General features: G+C 36.4%; 1 protein-coding gene across 1 annotated transcript; it reads right to left on the reverse strand.

The window, feature by feature from the left end:
* Nucleotides 1–2,064: 2,064 nt before the first annotated feature.
* LOC131163360 (uncharacterized) lies at nt 2,065–7,350 on the reverse strand. Its single transcript, XM_058119956.1, has 5 exons — nt 7,153–7,350; nt 6,566–7,053; nt 6,192–6,355; nt 2,219–2,345; nt 2,065–2,128 (listed from the first exon to the last, which is right to left on the reverse strand). The coding sequence occupies exons 1-5, from the start codon at nt 7,348–7,350 to the stop codon at nt 2,065–2,067; spliced, it is 1,041 nt and encodes a 346-aa protein (XP_057975939.1).
* Between the last annotated feature and the right edge of the window lie 10,691 nt (nt 7,351–18,041).

Raw genomic sequence — 18,041 nt, forward strand, 5'->3', positions numbered from 1 at the left:
TCTCACCCCCTAACGGAATGATCAGCACCAGCGCTGTGACTAGCCTTTGCTTCAACTATTGAAAACTCTGCTCGCAGCTATCATCCCATTCAAATCTAACATTCTTCCTAGTCATTCGTGTCAGAGGCATAGTGCTGAGAATCCCTCAATGAAACGATGGTAATACCCAGCTAACCCCAAGAAACTTCCAATTTTCTGGACGTTCCTTGGTCTAACCCAATTTACCGCCTTGATCTTACTAGGATCCACGAAAATACCATCTCTAGAAATAACATGCCCCCAAAACACGACCTTCTCAAGTGAGAAGTCACATTTACTGAACTTAGCGTACAACCTCTTTTCCCGAAGCGTCTTTAGAACCTGCCTCAAGTGTGTCTCATGCTCCTCGTAGCTTCTCGAATAGACCAGTACATCATCAATGAAAACAACAAAAAATTGATCTAAATATGGATGAAAAATCGTATTCATCAAATCCATAAATATAGTAGGAGCATTCGTCAACCCAAATGACATAACAAGAAACTCGTAATGCCAGTACTTGGTCTTGTAGACTGTCTTCAAAATGTCTTTTGCTTTCACTTTCACTTGATGATAGCTTGATTTGAGGTTAATCTTCGAATACAGCCGTGTACCCTGGAGCTGGTCAAACAAATCGTCTATACGGGGTAGAGGATATTTGTTCTTGATCGTCACTTTATTAATCTCTTTATAATCTATACACATCCTCATCGACCCTTCTTTCTTCTTTACAAATAGAACTGGAGCTCCCCACAGAGATACACTGGGTCATATAAAGCCCTTATCAATAAAATCTTGCAACTGATCCTTTAATTATGCCAATTCCACTGGCGCCATTTGGTAAGGTACTTTGGAAATCGGCACTGTACCTAGATGTAGATCAATAGGGAAATCTACTTCACGATCAAGTGGCAAGCCTGGTAATTCATCTAGAAAAATTTCTGTAAACTCTTTTATTACAAGTGTGCTAACAAGTTTTAATTCATTCTCTGACATCTCCTTCACAAAAGCCACAAACTCCTGGCAACCACTTATTAGTAATCTCCTCACCTGAATAGGCGAAACTAGCTAAGGCGGGGATTGCACTCGCGACCCTACGAACTTGAATTATGTTCGTCCCAGAGGTCTGAATATCACTTCTCGTGAATGACACTCTATGCTAGCAAAATTAGCTGCTAGCCAATCCATGCCGAAGATCACATCGAATCTATGCATATCAAGTACTATCAAATTGGTAGACAAAATTTCCCTTTGAATATCAACTAAACAACCCCGGAGCATTCTACTACATCTCACTGTTGACCCAACCGGTGTAGATACAAACAGATCAATACCGAACAACTGTGTTTTTGACCCACATAGTATAGTGCACTCCGAGAACACAAATGAGTGTGTGGCTTTTGAGTCAAACAATGCAATAACTTTAAAAGAAAACATAATAACCATACCTGGCACCGCGTCACCTGCCGTCTCAGCCTCACCCGACGTCACAGTAAACATCCTGGCTGGAGCCGTATTCCTCTGTTGGCCCCCACGTGGGGCCTAATAACCTCCTCGGTATAGTCTGAGAGCTGAAACTGCATCTGGTGGTTTAGGGTAGTCTCGCACCATGTGCCCGGATCTACCATAGTGGTAGCAGACAACTCCACCTACTCGACACTCTCCCTAGTGTCTTCTCTCACAAGTCTGGCAGACTGGAGGACCCTGCACTGCTTGAACCTCACGTCCTCCAGTATCTTACCTCCGCCCTCTGCCATGATTTCCTCTCTTCCACTGATTCTGTCTAGGACCATACTGGTAGCCCATAGATGTAGATCTCTTCCTCTAACTCTACTTCTCTACATCCAAACGCTCACCAACCTCTACCAAGGCTGCTCTATTGACTAGGTTAGTAAAATTCTGGATCCGTAGCACCACCACTTGCTTGAATATACTCCACCTCAAGCCTCTCTCAAACTGCCTCGCCTTCTTTACTTCATTAGGGACAATATATGGAGCGAAACAAGAGAGCTCAATAAAACGCGCTGCATACTGCTGGACTGATAACTATCCCTGCTTTAGGCTCAGGAACTCCTCCACTTTAGCCTTATTAACAATAGATGGGAAATATCTGTCGAAAAAAAAATCTTTAAACCGATCCCAAATCATGACTACCGGCGTAGTCCTCTGCTGCTCCAAAAGTCTCACAGCAGTCCACCACCTCTCAGCCTCTCCTGTCATTCTATGGGTGGCAAAGAGGACCCTTTGCTCTTCCGTGCACTGCAACATGGCCAGAACCTTCTCGATCTCTTGCATCCAGTTTTCAGCAACTGCAGGATCGACTTCTCCTAAAAAGTCCAGAGGATTCATCTTCATAAACTTCTCAATAGTGTACCCATGACCAACCGACGGACCACCATACTCCCTAGAGCTCCTAGCGATCTTAGCCATAACCTACTAAGCCACGCTACGTAATATCGCGTCAAAGTCAGTCCCAGCTGCACCTGATGGCCCTGCTCCATCACTGCCACTCGCATGGGCACTACTTCCTCCTAGATCCATCCAAAAAACAACAAACGCAACTTAGAAATTCTTTCCTTATAGTTTACTTGTCTAACCTAACCTCTTCCCCTAACATTCCCAACTCATTTCTAATCCCTAGTCCTACATTCTAGGAACATAACCCTACAATAGCTTACTATGATTTTCCTAAAATCTTCACCCCAGGAAAAACTCAGAAACTACCACTAAAGTTCTGCCTCTAGACTGAAGAACAACCTTAAATCATTTCCTATACTCTGGTATTGTTTCCACTGCACTCTAAAGTCTGCAAAACCTAGTAACCTAAGCTCTGATACCAAACTGTAACAACCTGCTTAATTTTCACATTTTTTAATAATAAAACCAATATTACAAAACTTAGCAGATCATAATCCACCTGGACCCATGGGTACCAGGGATACATTAGAATATATAACGGAAGTCTAAGTAGCATAACACATACAATCATACTGTCATAATTACAAAACCATCCTGAAATAATATTAGAGTTACTACATCCACTATATTTAAGAATATACATCCCAAAAGAAAGATCTAGGGACATTTCCACAAAATCCAACCATCCCTACCAAAACTTACCCTTCAGAGAGGGCAGATCAATAGTACTAAATCAATGGAGATTTACCTGCTCTTTTATCTAGGGCTCCTGAAATGTTCATAAAATTTTGGGGTGAGACATCTCTCAGTAAGGGAAATAAACTAACATTAGTGCGTGGCAACATGAGTATTTCCGTGTTCTATATAAAATCATACATAAACATATTAGTATAACTGTCTATATCATATCTAGGAAACATATATTCTTATATTAGGGCAGAACATACATGGTTTTCATAAACATAATTCATCTCATATAATATAATACAAAAACAATCTTGGTAGGTTAGCTGACTGATGTCATGTATTACCCCCACATGATTGGGTTGTGTGGCCCGAAGGCGGGACCTGACAATGGTTGGCCAACCACTACCATGTCAAAAGTACAGTCTGTAAGTCCGATGGGTCTGTCAGACCTAGTCTGTACACCAGGGGCACTCACACTTCTTAAAACCACATCGACCATCCAATCTCACACCACTCCATATAGTGGCCTTAACACAAATATCATGATGAATCATGAACGCATAACATCGGTACCGTGCAAGTGCTAGCCTAGACCCAGCCAATCAGGTTATGATAACATATAACATATATTGAAACTGTGATACATGAATATTTCATACCATTAATTATCAAATCAATCATATCATTTTTCATATATATATATATATATATGTATATCATGAAAATCATCGGCTCATACACCGATATTTCATATTTTACCATAGCTCGGCCCGTACGTCGGCAAATATATCCATAGATTGGCCCGTACGCCGGAGAATCATACAAAAATCTTAGACCGTACACCAGTTTTTCATTATAAAAATTCATATCTTTATCACATTCCCAGAAAACAGTATTTCTTTATAATTTCTACTCATGCCACACGAACTAGGTTTTTCGTATATTTGACATACCATCATTTTCAATAGTATTTTCCAAATATAAATCATATATAAATATATTTATTTTCCTGAAATCAAATCTTGTATTAACATACATATATTTTCATAAAATAATTAGCTTAGTTTATCCCTTTACTTGATTCATGAAAAGCCCCTAAGAGAAATACTCTTGCATCCGCAGGGTTCCTCGTTCGATATACTAAAAACGACATTTCCCAGAATTAAAGGTCAGTATTTCTACGCGTATTACACTTTCTACAACTATCAAGAAACCAAATACTGAGTGGAAAACCTTACCCTAGATTTGGGATGGTTTCTAACTCAGCCTCATTGACGATCCGCACAAGCAGACTTGCAGAGAACTTTCTCAAGAGCGTCGTCGTGGCTTTAGATCATCAAACCAGTAGAAAATTGGCCCGAGATCTTAGAGAGAAAGGTAGGGAACCGAGAGATGTGAGAGAGAGAGAGAGAGAGAGAGAGAGAGAGAGAGAGAGAGATTCCTGCGCACAAATGGGCTGAAAAATCACGTTTAGAACTATTTATACTGTGGCCTTCATTGACAAGCCACGTCATTTCATCGACGAGGTCATGAAGACAACTCATTGACGAGCTTTCTCTCCTCATCGACGAAATTCAGAACCCCCTAAACCCCCGTTCAGTATTTTCTTGTCGACGAATCCTGTCCTTGTTAACGAGCTCCTCTTATACCCCCATCGACGAATCCCCTGTGTTCATCGACAAGAAGCTGAAAAATTCCTCGGGTCATTACATTTGCAGCCAATTCCAGATCATGGGTAGGGTAATTGTTTTCATACTCTTTCAACTACCGGGAGGTATAAGCTATAACTCTACCATGATGCATCAATATGCAATCAAGCCCTTTCAAATATGCATCACTGTAAGTTACATAACCATCAGCTCCTGACGGAATGATCAACACTGGTGCAGTGACAAGCCTCTATTTCAGTTCCTGAAAGTTCTGTTCACAACTGTTATCCCATTCAAGCTTGACATTCTTCCTAGTCAGACATGTTAGAGACCCTGATAATGCTAAGAATCCTTCAACAAACCAATGGTAATAACCTGCCAGCCCCAAGAAACTTTCGATTTCTTATACATTCTTTAGCCTAGCCTAGTTCATTACTGCTTTAATCTTGTTGGGATCCATAGAAATTCCATCCCCTTATATAACATGCCCAAGAAATGCCATTTTCTCCAACCAAAATTCACATTTACTGAACTTGACATACAATTTCTTTTCCCTAAGCGTCTGAAGTACCAGTCGTAAGTGTGCCTCATGCTCCTCAAAGCTCCTCGAATAGACTAGTATATCATCAATGAAAACCACAATAAACCGGTCTAAATACTGATGAAAGATTCTATTCATCAAATCCATGAAGACAGTAGGAGTATTCATTAGACCAAAAGGCATAACGAGGAATTCATAATGCCCATATCTTGTCCTAAAGGCTGTCTTCGAGACATCTTCTGCTTTTACTTTCACTTGATGGTAGCCTGATCTAAGGTCAATCTTAGAATAGACCCATATACCCTGAAGCTAGTAAAAAAGATCATATATACGGGGTAAAGGATATCTATTCTTGATTGTCACCTTATTAATGTCCCTGTAATCTATACACATCCTCATAGTCTCATCCTTTTTCTTTACAAATAACACTAGAGCTCCCCATGGTGATACGTTGGGCCAAATAAATCCTTTATTCAATAGATCTTGTAGTTGGTATTTTAATTCCCCCAATTCTACTAGTGCCAACTGGTAAGGAGCTTTGGAGATCGGTTCTGTCCCGGGAAATAAATCGATAGAGAAATCTACCTCGCGGTCAGAAGGCAATCTTGGCAATTCTTTTGGGAAAACATCTGAAAACTCCTTGACCACTCATGTATTGTCAAGCTTCAATTCATTTTCTAACACCTTCTTTAAAAAAGTCATAAACCCCTGACAACCATCCAGGAGTAGCCTTCTCGCTTGCATAACTGACACTAACTGAGGCAGGGAACACATCTGCGACCCCACAAACCTGAATTCTTGCTTGCTTGATGGTTTGAAGATCACCTGTTTCAAATGACAGTCAATATTAGCATAGTTAGCTGCCATCCAATCCATACCCAGTATTACATCAAACCCATACATGTCTAGTACAATTAAATCAGCAGGTAGTACTCTTCCTTGAATTTCTTCGAGATAACCACTGAGCACCCTACGACACTTTACCATTGAATCATCTGGTGAAGCTACTGACATTTCTACATCTAATAAATGGGTCTCGCCTCTAGAAAATTTAATGAAATTCGCAGACACAAACAAATGAGTTGCATCTGAATCAAATAAAATAATAGCATGGCATGAAAAAATTGAAAGGGTACTTGTCACAACGTCTGCGGCAGTCTCAGTATCTCTTGGCATCATAGCATAAACCCTCGCTGGGACTACATTCCTTTGTTGACCTCCACGAGGCACTTGGTAACCTCCCCTGAACTACCTAGGATCAGGAGCAGTACCAATAGGTGTAGGACAATCTCGTGCTAGATGCCCCGATCCTCCACAGCAATAACATACACCTCTCCCTGCTCGGCACTCCCCCAGATGCCTCCTTCCACATATCTGACATACAAGGTAGGTCTGAGCACCCCGAACCTCACGGCCCCCAGTCTTCTGCCTTTGACCTCTGTCGTAGTTTCCTCTCCTCCACTGACCATAACCAAAGCCCTGTTGAAAGCTTGAAGGTGTGGACCTCTTATTCTGTCCCTGTTCCTTTGCACCCAACCACTCACTGACCTCAGCCAAAACTGCTCTATTAACTAACTCAGCAAAGTCCTGTATTTTTAACACTATAACTTGTTGGTAGATCTCACACCTCAAATCCCTTTCATAATGTCTTACTTTCTTTGCTGCATCGAGTATAATAAATGAGGTGAAGCGGGACAACTCGATAAACCTCGTTGTGTACTGCTGGATCATCAGCTGTTCCTACTTCAAATTCAAGAACTCTTCCACTTTAACTTCCATGATAGTAGTTGGGAAATATTTGTCAAAGAATAATTCTTTAAATCAGTCCCATGTCATAACTATTAGCGCCATCCTCTGTTGCTCCAAAAGTTTCATCGCAATCCACCACCCATTGGCCTCCCCTGTTAGTTTATAGGTGGCAAAGAGGACCCTATGTGCCTTTGTGCACTGTAATACTGCCAAATCCTTCTCGATCTCCTGTATCCAATTCTCAGTAGCTGCAGGATCAATTCCTCCTAAAACTGTCGGAGGAATCATTTTGGTAAATTTCTCTATCATGCACCCATGCCCTGTAGATTAGCCTCCTTGCTCTCTAGAGCTCCTAGTGATCTTAGCCATAACCTGCTGAGCCATATTGCGTAATACCGCATCAGAATCAGTCCAGCCTACACTCGAGGGCCCTGTACCATCACTACTGCTCGCATAGGTGCTGTTGCCTCCAAGGTCTATCCTGAAAAGACAATAAAGATGACTTAGGGACCCTATCCTTATAACTTACACATCTAACGAAAATCCTTTATCTAGACATCCTTATCTTATTTCAAGATTCAATCTTACACTTTAGAAACACGACCCGGCAATAGTTTACTATGACTTTCTTGAAATCGTCACCCCAAAAATGACACAAAAACTACTATGGAAGTCCTACCTCTAAACTGCAAAACAAAATCTCAAATCTTCTTCCTATACTTTGGTATTGTTTCCGCTACACTCTAAAGTCTACAAAACCTAACAACTTAAGCTCTGATATCAAATTGTAATGACTTAACTATTTTACCATAATCATTTTTCCCCATAATATCCTGTTCAACTAAAAAAAACATGATCAACCTGGACCCTATGGGTGTGATAACCCAAAAATATATACATGATTAAAGCACAATAATAATAAAATAAAATAAATGGTCATTGAGTTAATATTAATACAGAAGTGTTTTTCTGTAGGATCCTTGATTCCATGTTTGATATTTAAGAAAGACCTTGTCTAAGCGAGTGCTCAGAGACCATTGCGGCTCAGTCGCTCCCTGGAGGTCGGCCTAATCAAAATGGAATTTCATAGGATAAACAGGATAGACACTGTTTGTACACGTAAATAAGTATATATACATAAAATAGTGTTTTGACAGACATAATTTGTGGAAATACATAATAAGATGATAATAATATAGGTATCATATGTGGGGCCCACAAGACTATGTGGGGTCCACATGAGTCCCAGAGCCACAAGACACTATTTATATACATAAATAAGTACATAAAATAATGTTTTGACTGATATAATTTGTAAAAACATATGATAAAATAATAATAATATAGGTATCTTATGCGGGGCCCACAAAACTGTGTGGAGCCCACATGAGTCCCGAAACCGTATGGAGGTTTACACGAGTTTCAAAGCTATGTAGGATGCATAAAATCGTATAAGAGTTATTCGAGTTACGTAGGATCCATTCAGGTCTCGAAGTCGTGTGGGGCCCACAAGACCATGTGGGGCCCACATGAGTTTTCAAAATTTAAATTTAATTCTTGTTCAAAAATAAATAAATACTAAAAATAGTTTAAAAGTAAAAATAATGATAATAATAATGATAATAATGATTAAAAATAATAATAAAATAATTGATTAACTAATTGACTAATTAATTAGGTAAGTGATTAATTAAAAATTTATTTAATGGGAATGGTGGTAAGCACTCTCACATGGTCTCCATCCCTATTCCATACTCAACCCATACCTTGCCCATCCCTTGTCCATTCTTTAATTTTTAAAAAATTATAATTTTACCCATCTCCCCACACTTTTATAAATTTCATTTCTTCCCCAAAATTTTCCTATAAATAGGGAGCTCTCAAACTTTATTTTTCACAACAATTTTCCAAGGAAGAGAAGGATTAGTGAGTAAAAGAATTTTTGGTGGAGAGAGAGTTTTTGAATAAGTTCTCACTCACCCACTCTTTCCGATTTCATTTCTTAAAGATAGTTATTGTGTTCGTAGCACGCGGTAAAAGAAGAAGGTAAGTAAATTTTGATTATATTAGTTTTTTTTCATTTAAAATTTATACCCGAGTGTATTTTATAAGTAAATTTCAACTATGTTAATTAGTTCCACAAAATTTTCTTGAATTTATTTTTACGCATATTTAATTATACCAGTTCTATCTTTAATATACTTGCATTTATTTTTGGGTTAAAAAATGTTCTAATCCCCTCAGATAAATTTTCAGCATTTCTTTCTATTCAAAAATAAAATTATATATATTTTTAACACAAAAATTGTGTGGCATGAGTTTATTTCTACGTTGCATTTTTTTTTGAAAATATGAGTAAAGATGAGATTTTTACGATATTATTTTAAATTACATAAATTATAATAAGATGATTTTAAAACCCCTTATAGCAACAAAAGTTCAAAGTTACAGATGCTCGGTGCCGTAGCTTAAAGTTTATACGGATCAGAGTGCACCCACACTGTTTACAAAGTGGTTATTTATGTTAGTGGATTTCTCCTGAGTGCACACCTGGTTCCGGACTAGGACTTAATAAGGAAAATCTCACTTAAAGTTTACGTACGTTGATTTAGTTTGGTCGGCCAGCCAGCTAAGTCCAGTCTTCGGACCGCACAACCCAGTCATGGGGGTAAACATGACTTACGGCAAACAGGCCTAAGGGTGGTTTTTTTTATAATATATGTTTATACATATTTAATTACGTGTACAAAGTTACTGATGATTTGAAGGAAAAGTGTAAGTTTACGTGAAAAGGATCATTTTGGTGCTTAAATGACAATCTAAGGAAAACGTATAAGGAAAAGTATACGTATGTTTATCATTAAATATTTTTACAGTTTTAAAGTTAAAAGTTTAATTTAACAGTTATAGTATATAATTATAAAATTTGACTGTTGTAATTAATGACAAAAGTTTTATGCAGAAATTTTTAACTTTATATTTATTCTAAAAGAAATTTTGAAGTTATAGTATTAAATATTGTCTTACGAAATTTTTTAAAAAACTCATTTTGGCCACACACTAATAATAATCTTATTTACTTACTGAACGTCGTCTCACTCCAATGATATTTTTATTTCAGATAACTCTGAAGAGTATGTTGGAAATCAGGCTTAGCAAGCATGCGGGTGGGGATTAGAAAAATAAAGATTGATTAGAAATATTAGTATGATTTCAGATATTTATGTTTGTGTAATTTTCTTCTTTTGAAATAAATGATTGTAATATGGATAATTAGTGCTCTGGTTTAATAAAAATTGAGTTTATTTTGCTTCCGCTGTAAATTAGTAGTAAAAAGTTAATATCCCAGGCCCCTCGGGGTTGAGGTGTTACAATGGGTACCAGAGATATACCTGAAATACAACTCTGATACCTAAGCAGTAGGAAATGTAATTTACAACATATCATACAACCAATCACAATACCAGAGTTCTATATATATATATACACAATCATCCATCAAAAGATCAAAAAGTAACCTAGGGTCACTTCCCAAAAATAAATTTAACCCTAGCTCAACAACTTATGCTTCGTACAAGGTAGTTCAATCGGACTTTACTGTTGTGAAGCTCTATCTTCTCCTCTACCTGGATTTCTTGAAATATTTATGTAGCTGGGGCGAGACACCTATTAGTAAGGGAAATAAACTAATATCAATGTGTAGCATTATGAGCATTTTCGTGTTATACGTATAAATAATATAATAAGCATATGTGGTAACATCTGTCTGTGGAAAAACTGAGTGAAACATGATTTGTCATATCATAATAAAGCATACTAGATTTCTATACATGAAAATCATCTTATATAACTATACAATATTGTAATAACACTCAGGATGGATAGCTAGCTGATGTCTTGTCTTACCCCCATATGACTAGGTTGTGCAACCCGAAGGCATGACCTAGCAATGGCTAGCCGACCATGCTAGATCAACATAAGTTTGTAAGTATGATGGGCATGTCCCACCTGGTCTAGGACTGCCAGGGGAAATACTCCACTCTACACTGAAGCCACATTGACTATCATCTCCTACACAATTGGTCGTGTGGTAGCACTATCAAAATTTTGAACATACAGCAACGGTACCATGCTTCTGAAACTGAACAAAACCATACCATCCATGTTCTGATAACATAAAATATATTTTATATACTGAACATAACTATTTCGTATTTCATAATAATTTTTGACATGATAATATTTCATGAATTCTGTCTTATCATACATGATTATGGCATCTCCGCCAACATGAATCATGACATATGCGCCAGTATGAATCACGACATCTACGTCAGCATATCATAATGTACTGAACATAATTTCTCTATACTATTTAATATTATAATCATAAAATCATGGTTCCTATATTGTTTTATAATTGCCTTGAAAACTATCATATCATACTTAATCTGGGAAAACATATTATTCTGATATACATGATTACATGGAAATTTAAACTCATGCCACACAGAAATAGGTAATATTCTGAATGAAAAATTTGTTATAAAATCATAATTTCTGACAAATCACGTTTAAATCATACCCCTGTTCATAACAGTATTTTCTAAACATAATTCTATAATATGCATATTTTCCTGAAATTCAATGCTGTAAAATAATAAATAATTTCATAAAAGTTTCTGACTTAGTTTATCCCCTTACTTAATTTATTAAGAAGCCCACAAAACACCATGAAATTAACATTTTCCCCAACAAAACTTCAGTATAAAACCCATCTAAAACCTTTCCTCAACCCAGAAATACCAAATACCTTAATAAATATAAAAATAATCAACTTACCCAAATGTTGGGATGGTGCCCAAATAGGCCTAACCAACGATCCACTCTAGTAGATATGGAGAGAATCTTCCCAGGAGTTCTGTGGCAGCTTTAGATCATCGAACTGGCAAAGAACGAAGCGGGAATCAAAGAGAGAAAGAGTAAAGGACGATTTTTGGGTGAGAGAGAAAAGTTGTATGTAGAAATCTCGTTGAAAACTTGAGTTTGAGCTATTTATACACCTGCCTTTGTCGAAGAGACACGTCACTTCGTCAACGAGGCCAATTAGAGAGTTCGTCGACGAACACTTATTCATTGTTAATGAATTTTAGGCCTCGAAATAGCCCTCTCGATAATTCCTTGTCTACGAGAGACGCTTCATCGATGAGATCCTGCTGTGACCCCCTTAAAAATTTCATTTTCCTTTCATTTCTTTTATTATTTAATTGCTATAATTCATTGGATCTCTACACAAGTAGCATGAAATTTTACTCTTCCCCTTTCCATTGGATGTGTTGAACCTTTGAGATGACGAAAGTTCCTTTAAGGTTGATGATTTGGAGTTGGCTCCCCCACTCTTGGGTTTGCCTTTCTTGAAAGACTTTTCACTATTTCCCTCTTTACCAGACCCTTTGAACGAAGCGGTATTCTCCCCAACGTAGTCAGTCAAGCGTTTTGCAGCAGCTTGTGCAGTAGATAAGTCTTGAACTCTTTGTCTATGAAGTTTAGTTCTTGCCCACTATTTCATCCCCTCTAGAAAATAGAACAACTTGTCGTCCTCCGACATATCCCTGATATCCAACATCAAAGTAGAAAATTGTTTCACGTATTCCCTGATTGACCCCATATGCTTGGGATCTCTCAGCTTTCTCCTTACATTATACTCAACATTCTCATGAAAGAACTGGGCCTTGAGCTCCCTTTTCAAGTTTGCCCAACTATCAATTAGACAACTTCCATTTTCAATTTCTTTGTACTTGGTATGCCACCATAGTTTGGCATCACCAACCAAGTATATGGTCGCAGTATCCACCTTTGCCTGTTCTGAGGCCATCCTCACAACGTGAAAGTACTGCTCCACATCAAACAAGAAGTTCTCTAACTCCTTGGCATCACGGGCACCCCTATACATTCTGGTTTCTGATACCTTGGTCTTTCTAACCCCTGGAGTGTTGGAGGTCCCCATAGTAAGATCCATCAGATTCAGCTTTGCATCTAGATCCACCATCTAAGTTTGCAAAGTTTCCACTGTATGGAGAAAGTTCTCTGACATCTCACCTAGCAAACTTGCTTGATGCTTTAGTGATCCCATCACTTCATCAACAAGTTCTCTTATCTGGGCCACCTCGGCGGCCACAGTATTGGTTGTTGCCTCAACTTATGCTTCCAACATGCTGATCCTCTCAACATTGTTTGGTGCCATAGTCACTTACCAAAGCTATCCAAATCCCACAACAAAGGCAATCAAATTCACGTAGCAACTCAACCTTGGCTATGATACCAAGTGTCATGGTCTGACTATTTTCACACCTTCGTGAAGGTCCGTGTGGTGCTAGCTAAAACACTCCTACATAACTAGCTAGTCTATCGTTTACCAACATTCATCCACGAAACACTTTCATTACCATTCATGAACCAAATGCTACTTATTGACACAAGTGCTTAAAATAAGTACTTTTCCAAAAATATACTTTTTTTAAGACGTTCTAAATGGGGGCTCAATCTTATTCTTTAATTTTTTAAATTTTTAGATAAATCTTGATTGGATGGGTACTTGTTTGCTTTAATACCATTGAGAAGTCCAAGTACAAGATCTTATACTCTACTAAAAAAATCATTAAATACAACTCCTAGAAAATAGCTTAACATTGCAACATAATTCAATGCCCAAATGTACAAGATCTTTATACTCTCTCTCTCTCTCTCTCTCACACACACACACGCACGCACGCGCGCGTGCGCGCGCATGTGCATGCGGTTTTTTCTCTATAAAATGATGTGTTATTATTTGTCCCTTGTAACAAATGCAATGCATCTCTCTCTCTCTCTCAAAATAAAAGTAGTATGTTTATCAACATATTTCTAATATAGAAGAATATCATTGAGACACTTATAGATTACCTATAAACTTACTTATTATTTTCTTCATTTATGAGAAAGTCTGGTCTTTGTTCTTCTACTTAAATACACTATCCCTATGTTTAAATAAGCCTTGGATTAAGAATTTTATTTGATTTAGATAAAATATAATATAAAATTGCATTAAAATTTGTTTAAATCCACCCAAATCCAAGGTCTGAAATCAATGCTCCCAAACACAATTTATGTGTTGATCCATGAATAGTAACAATTTCTTTTAATGACTTTTGATTAGGTTCTATATGTTGATTGTTTTGAGATCAAGGTCAACTAGGCCAAAACTAGAAATGTGGTGGAACAACAAAAAATTAAAGAGAAGTGTTGTTATTAGCAGCATCTGCCAATGTACTTCAGCCAAGCACTTGGCAAGATGGTTGGGATTTAGTAGTATGCAACCATTGGACTTTAGTATGTCCATGCTCAAGTAAGTATGCGAAAGGACTTGCATTGTCAATGATAAAAAACCGATGTCCTACATACTACTGGAATCTACCATGTTCATGCTCAACTGTGTGTGTGAGAGGACATGCATTGTCAATGATGAGAAGTTGGTATCCATGGCAAACTAGTTAGCTTCAAAATTTCTTTTTTAACACCAAATGATTTAATCCCCTCCAAATATTAAGTGGTTTCCAACTAATTTGATTAAGAACCCAAGGAACAAAAAATTCTCAAATTATTTAAGGTCAGTAATTAATGAACGAGTTTCAATTGGTAGAAGGATTATGAGACATTAACATTTTTTGGATATGAAAGAATGGTGTTAGTATATATGAATAAACAACAATTGCTTTCTCAGTGAATGTAAGAATTCAGGTTGGTATAATTCACATTTTGAAAATGTGGTGACTTTTGCCTGGCAATATGGTTCAAATTTCATAACTAAACTATATATTATTTTGAATTCCTTTTCACGCTAAGCATAGTCTTTGCTAGCGCGCGTGCACACACACACACACACACACATGCATGTGGATCCAACAGCTAGTTTAATGAAATTAACCACAAAGTAGAAAGTGTTCATCTCTTAGCAATAAAAAGATGCCCTCCTTGTTAAGACAGCGAAAATTGTCTCAACAATATTATACAAGGATACTCTCCTTGTCAAGACAATGTAAGTATTGAATCAATAAATTAGAGTAGTTCAAGGAAAACATTGTTGTAATAGTCTTATCTATTCAACTAACCAAAAGCACTTTTAACATTTGAATTCCTAATATTTACACTATGTTTTGGATAGGCCTTGGATTTAAAATTTTATTGGGGTTTTGATAAAATGTATTATGAAATTGTAGTGAAATTTATCCAAATCCACAAAAATCCAAATCTAAAGTCCGAAATTCATGCTCCCAAACATAGTTTTAGTGACCTTGAGATGCACATAGGAAATCAAGAGTTTTATAAGGTGAATTCATTTAAAGCATGGTATAATTTTGTGGTAAGCAAAAAGGGGAGAGCACCTCATCCTACAAGGAACAATTTAGCATGCTAACAATATATATTCTAGAAGAGTTGAAAACTTTTCTTTTGATTTAACTTAAATTTGAGAATATAATCCTTTGCTCAAAACATGGGACTTTTGATTGTTTGCTTATTTTGTTCTATACTCAAGTTGCCCTTTACTAAATATATAATCAAAAGAATTTTGAAGTAAAAAAAGAAGAGAATGATTTATGAATCAGATTATAAACTACCTAAGTTATGTAGATAGAAAAAGTTTGACAACAACTTATTACTTGGTACAAGTTAAGGATAATGACTGTCCTTGGGTCTATAGAGTCGTGTCAATTAGAGAAACTAGAAGATAATCTTAGGTCCATCTAAGGCTAAAGTTGTTTTGAATATAAAGGAACTGTTGCTTTTTCTAACTAAATTTGAAAAGCAATTTTGCATTCAATAATTTTAGTTTTAATAGTCAGACAAAAGGTTTTTCTTTTCTTTTTTGAAAAGAGCACCACTTGGAGAATCTTTATAGAACTAGAATTCCCAAGAAGGAAAAAGACTATATTGAAGAATTGATATGAACTGTCGACGTAGAAAATAAGCTGATGAAAGATTGGAATTAATTGTTTTATGATGGATTAACATCACACGACATGATGAACTACTTTCAACTAATATTGCTTTAAGTTTATTTGATTTATTGTGCTATAAAAATTTTGAAATATCATACATTTGTTTTTAAAAGTTTATATTGATGATGGGTTTGTCTTAATAAAAGATAAACTAGATTATCTTTTGCAAAGCATAGTGGACTATTAATATTATACATTTGGTTGTAAACTTTTATTTTTTGAGTTTTAATTTTATAAAAATTTATGTATATTTTTAAAGAAGATAGCTTTTTTAATCAATTAATTTTTATAGTTTATAAAGTTTATACAGATATTACGATATTCTCTATTAGTCATTTAACCAACTTTATTGAATTGTCCATTTCAATCATCAAAAATATTTTAGCAATGCTATCACTTTTTTTTTTTTTCACCAAACACATGGAGACAACTTCTCCTTTTTAATAGCTTTTTGTTTTTTTTTTTCCATGAAGGAATCAAATAATTTTAAAAAACAATCCAAATTAATTCTTTTTCTCTTGTAATAATTTACTACAATCTAAATCAAACAACTTTTTTAATTAGCTTTTTTTTTCATAAATTACAAAAAAACTTTTTAATTTGAAGATTATATTTTTTCATATGTAAGACTATAACAAGTAGAATAACTTTGAATTGGAATAGATACCAAATTTAATAACTTTATAATTATGTTACACTCAAATAGAAAGTTACTTATAATAATTAGTTGGCACACACGAACCTCTTATAGGAATTCTAGAAGTTTTTATACTAATTGAAATTGAGATACAACAAGAAAGTGAAGAATATGTGCCCTCACGGGCATGAAGCGGTGGAAAAGTATCAGCACGCAAGAAGGAGCATCGGATGTTCAATTCCAAGTAGATACACTTATAGAGCCAGTGGTATCTGTGGATGGTGAGAGTTTACTTTGTGAACCAACAGAGATCGTGGATGGTGAGAGTTATCTGTAAGCCAACGGGGACCGTGGATGGTAATGGAGATGTGTTCCGGGGGTCGGATTGACCAAACGTTAAACTGATACACGGAGGCCGTGTTCGCATCGAAACTTTGCCCTGATTAGCGAGACTCGGGGGCAGAGGACACTGATCCGTAGATTTAGTGCTGCACTAGGGGGCCTAAAGGGATCGTTGGTGGTTGAAATTCCTATGTAACCAAAAAAAAGGAAAGTGAAGGATAAGTTCGGTAATAAATATGTAAGGTACGAATATTTTAAATAGTAATATAATTTTAAAAAAAATATATATATTAAAAATGTTGCTTTTAAATGAAACATTTCTTGGGTGATTATTTAATAAATTTTTGAGTATATTAAATAAGATGTTAACACAACATTTTTTAAAAATAAGAAAGTCAAGAATCAAAATCAACTTCCCTTAAGAACAACATGAATTTTCTGCTCATAAATAAAATTTAATTTAAGTTCTCCCTAGGAAGTGTCTTAAGTTGCGTGCCACTGGTCCAGAAAATTCCACGTGTCAGTCCCACAAAATTTCACAAATCCCATCCCCAAAATAATACGTTGTAAGTGGGAAGAGAATGCAGCAACGGTAGTCATTTAAGCGCTGCCTTTTATCTTTCATGAAAATCACACCTCCCATGTCACCAAAATTCCCTGCTACCTTGACCATCAATTGTGGTCATTGGTCAACAGGTCCCCTCCTCCCCCAGACACTACAGCACCATTGACGCTACAATTCTCTGTTATTTTAGCTAAGCCCACCCCTTTAAACGCGTTCAGTTGAAGCGGTGAGAATCCGCACAAGTTCCCCAGAATATGCCACGTGTATTCCTTTTTATTCAACCTTGTTTAGTTTATCATTCCCCTCACCCTAACCCTAGTAGAATTTCCTACGCTATATGATATATAATATAGAAATAGATTAATATAAATAATATATATATATAAATATATATATATAT

This window comes from Malania oleifera, chromosome 9 (assembly GCF_029873635.1).
Source record: "Malania oleifera isolate guangnan ecotype guangnan chromosome 9, ASM2987363v1, whole genome shotgun sequence".
Taxonomy (NCBI): Eukaryota; Viridiplantae; Streptophyta; class Magnoliopsida; order Santalales; family Ximeniaceae; genus Malania; species Malania oleifera.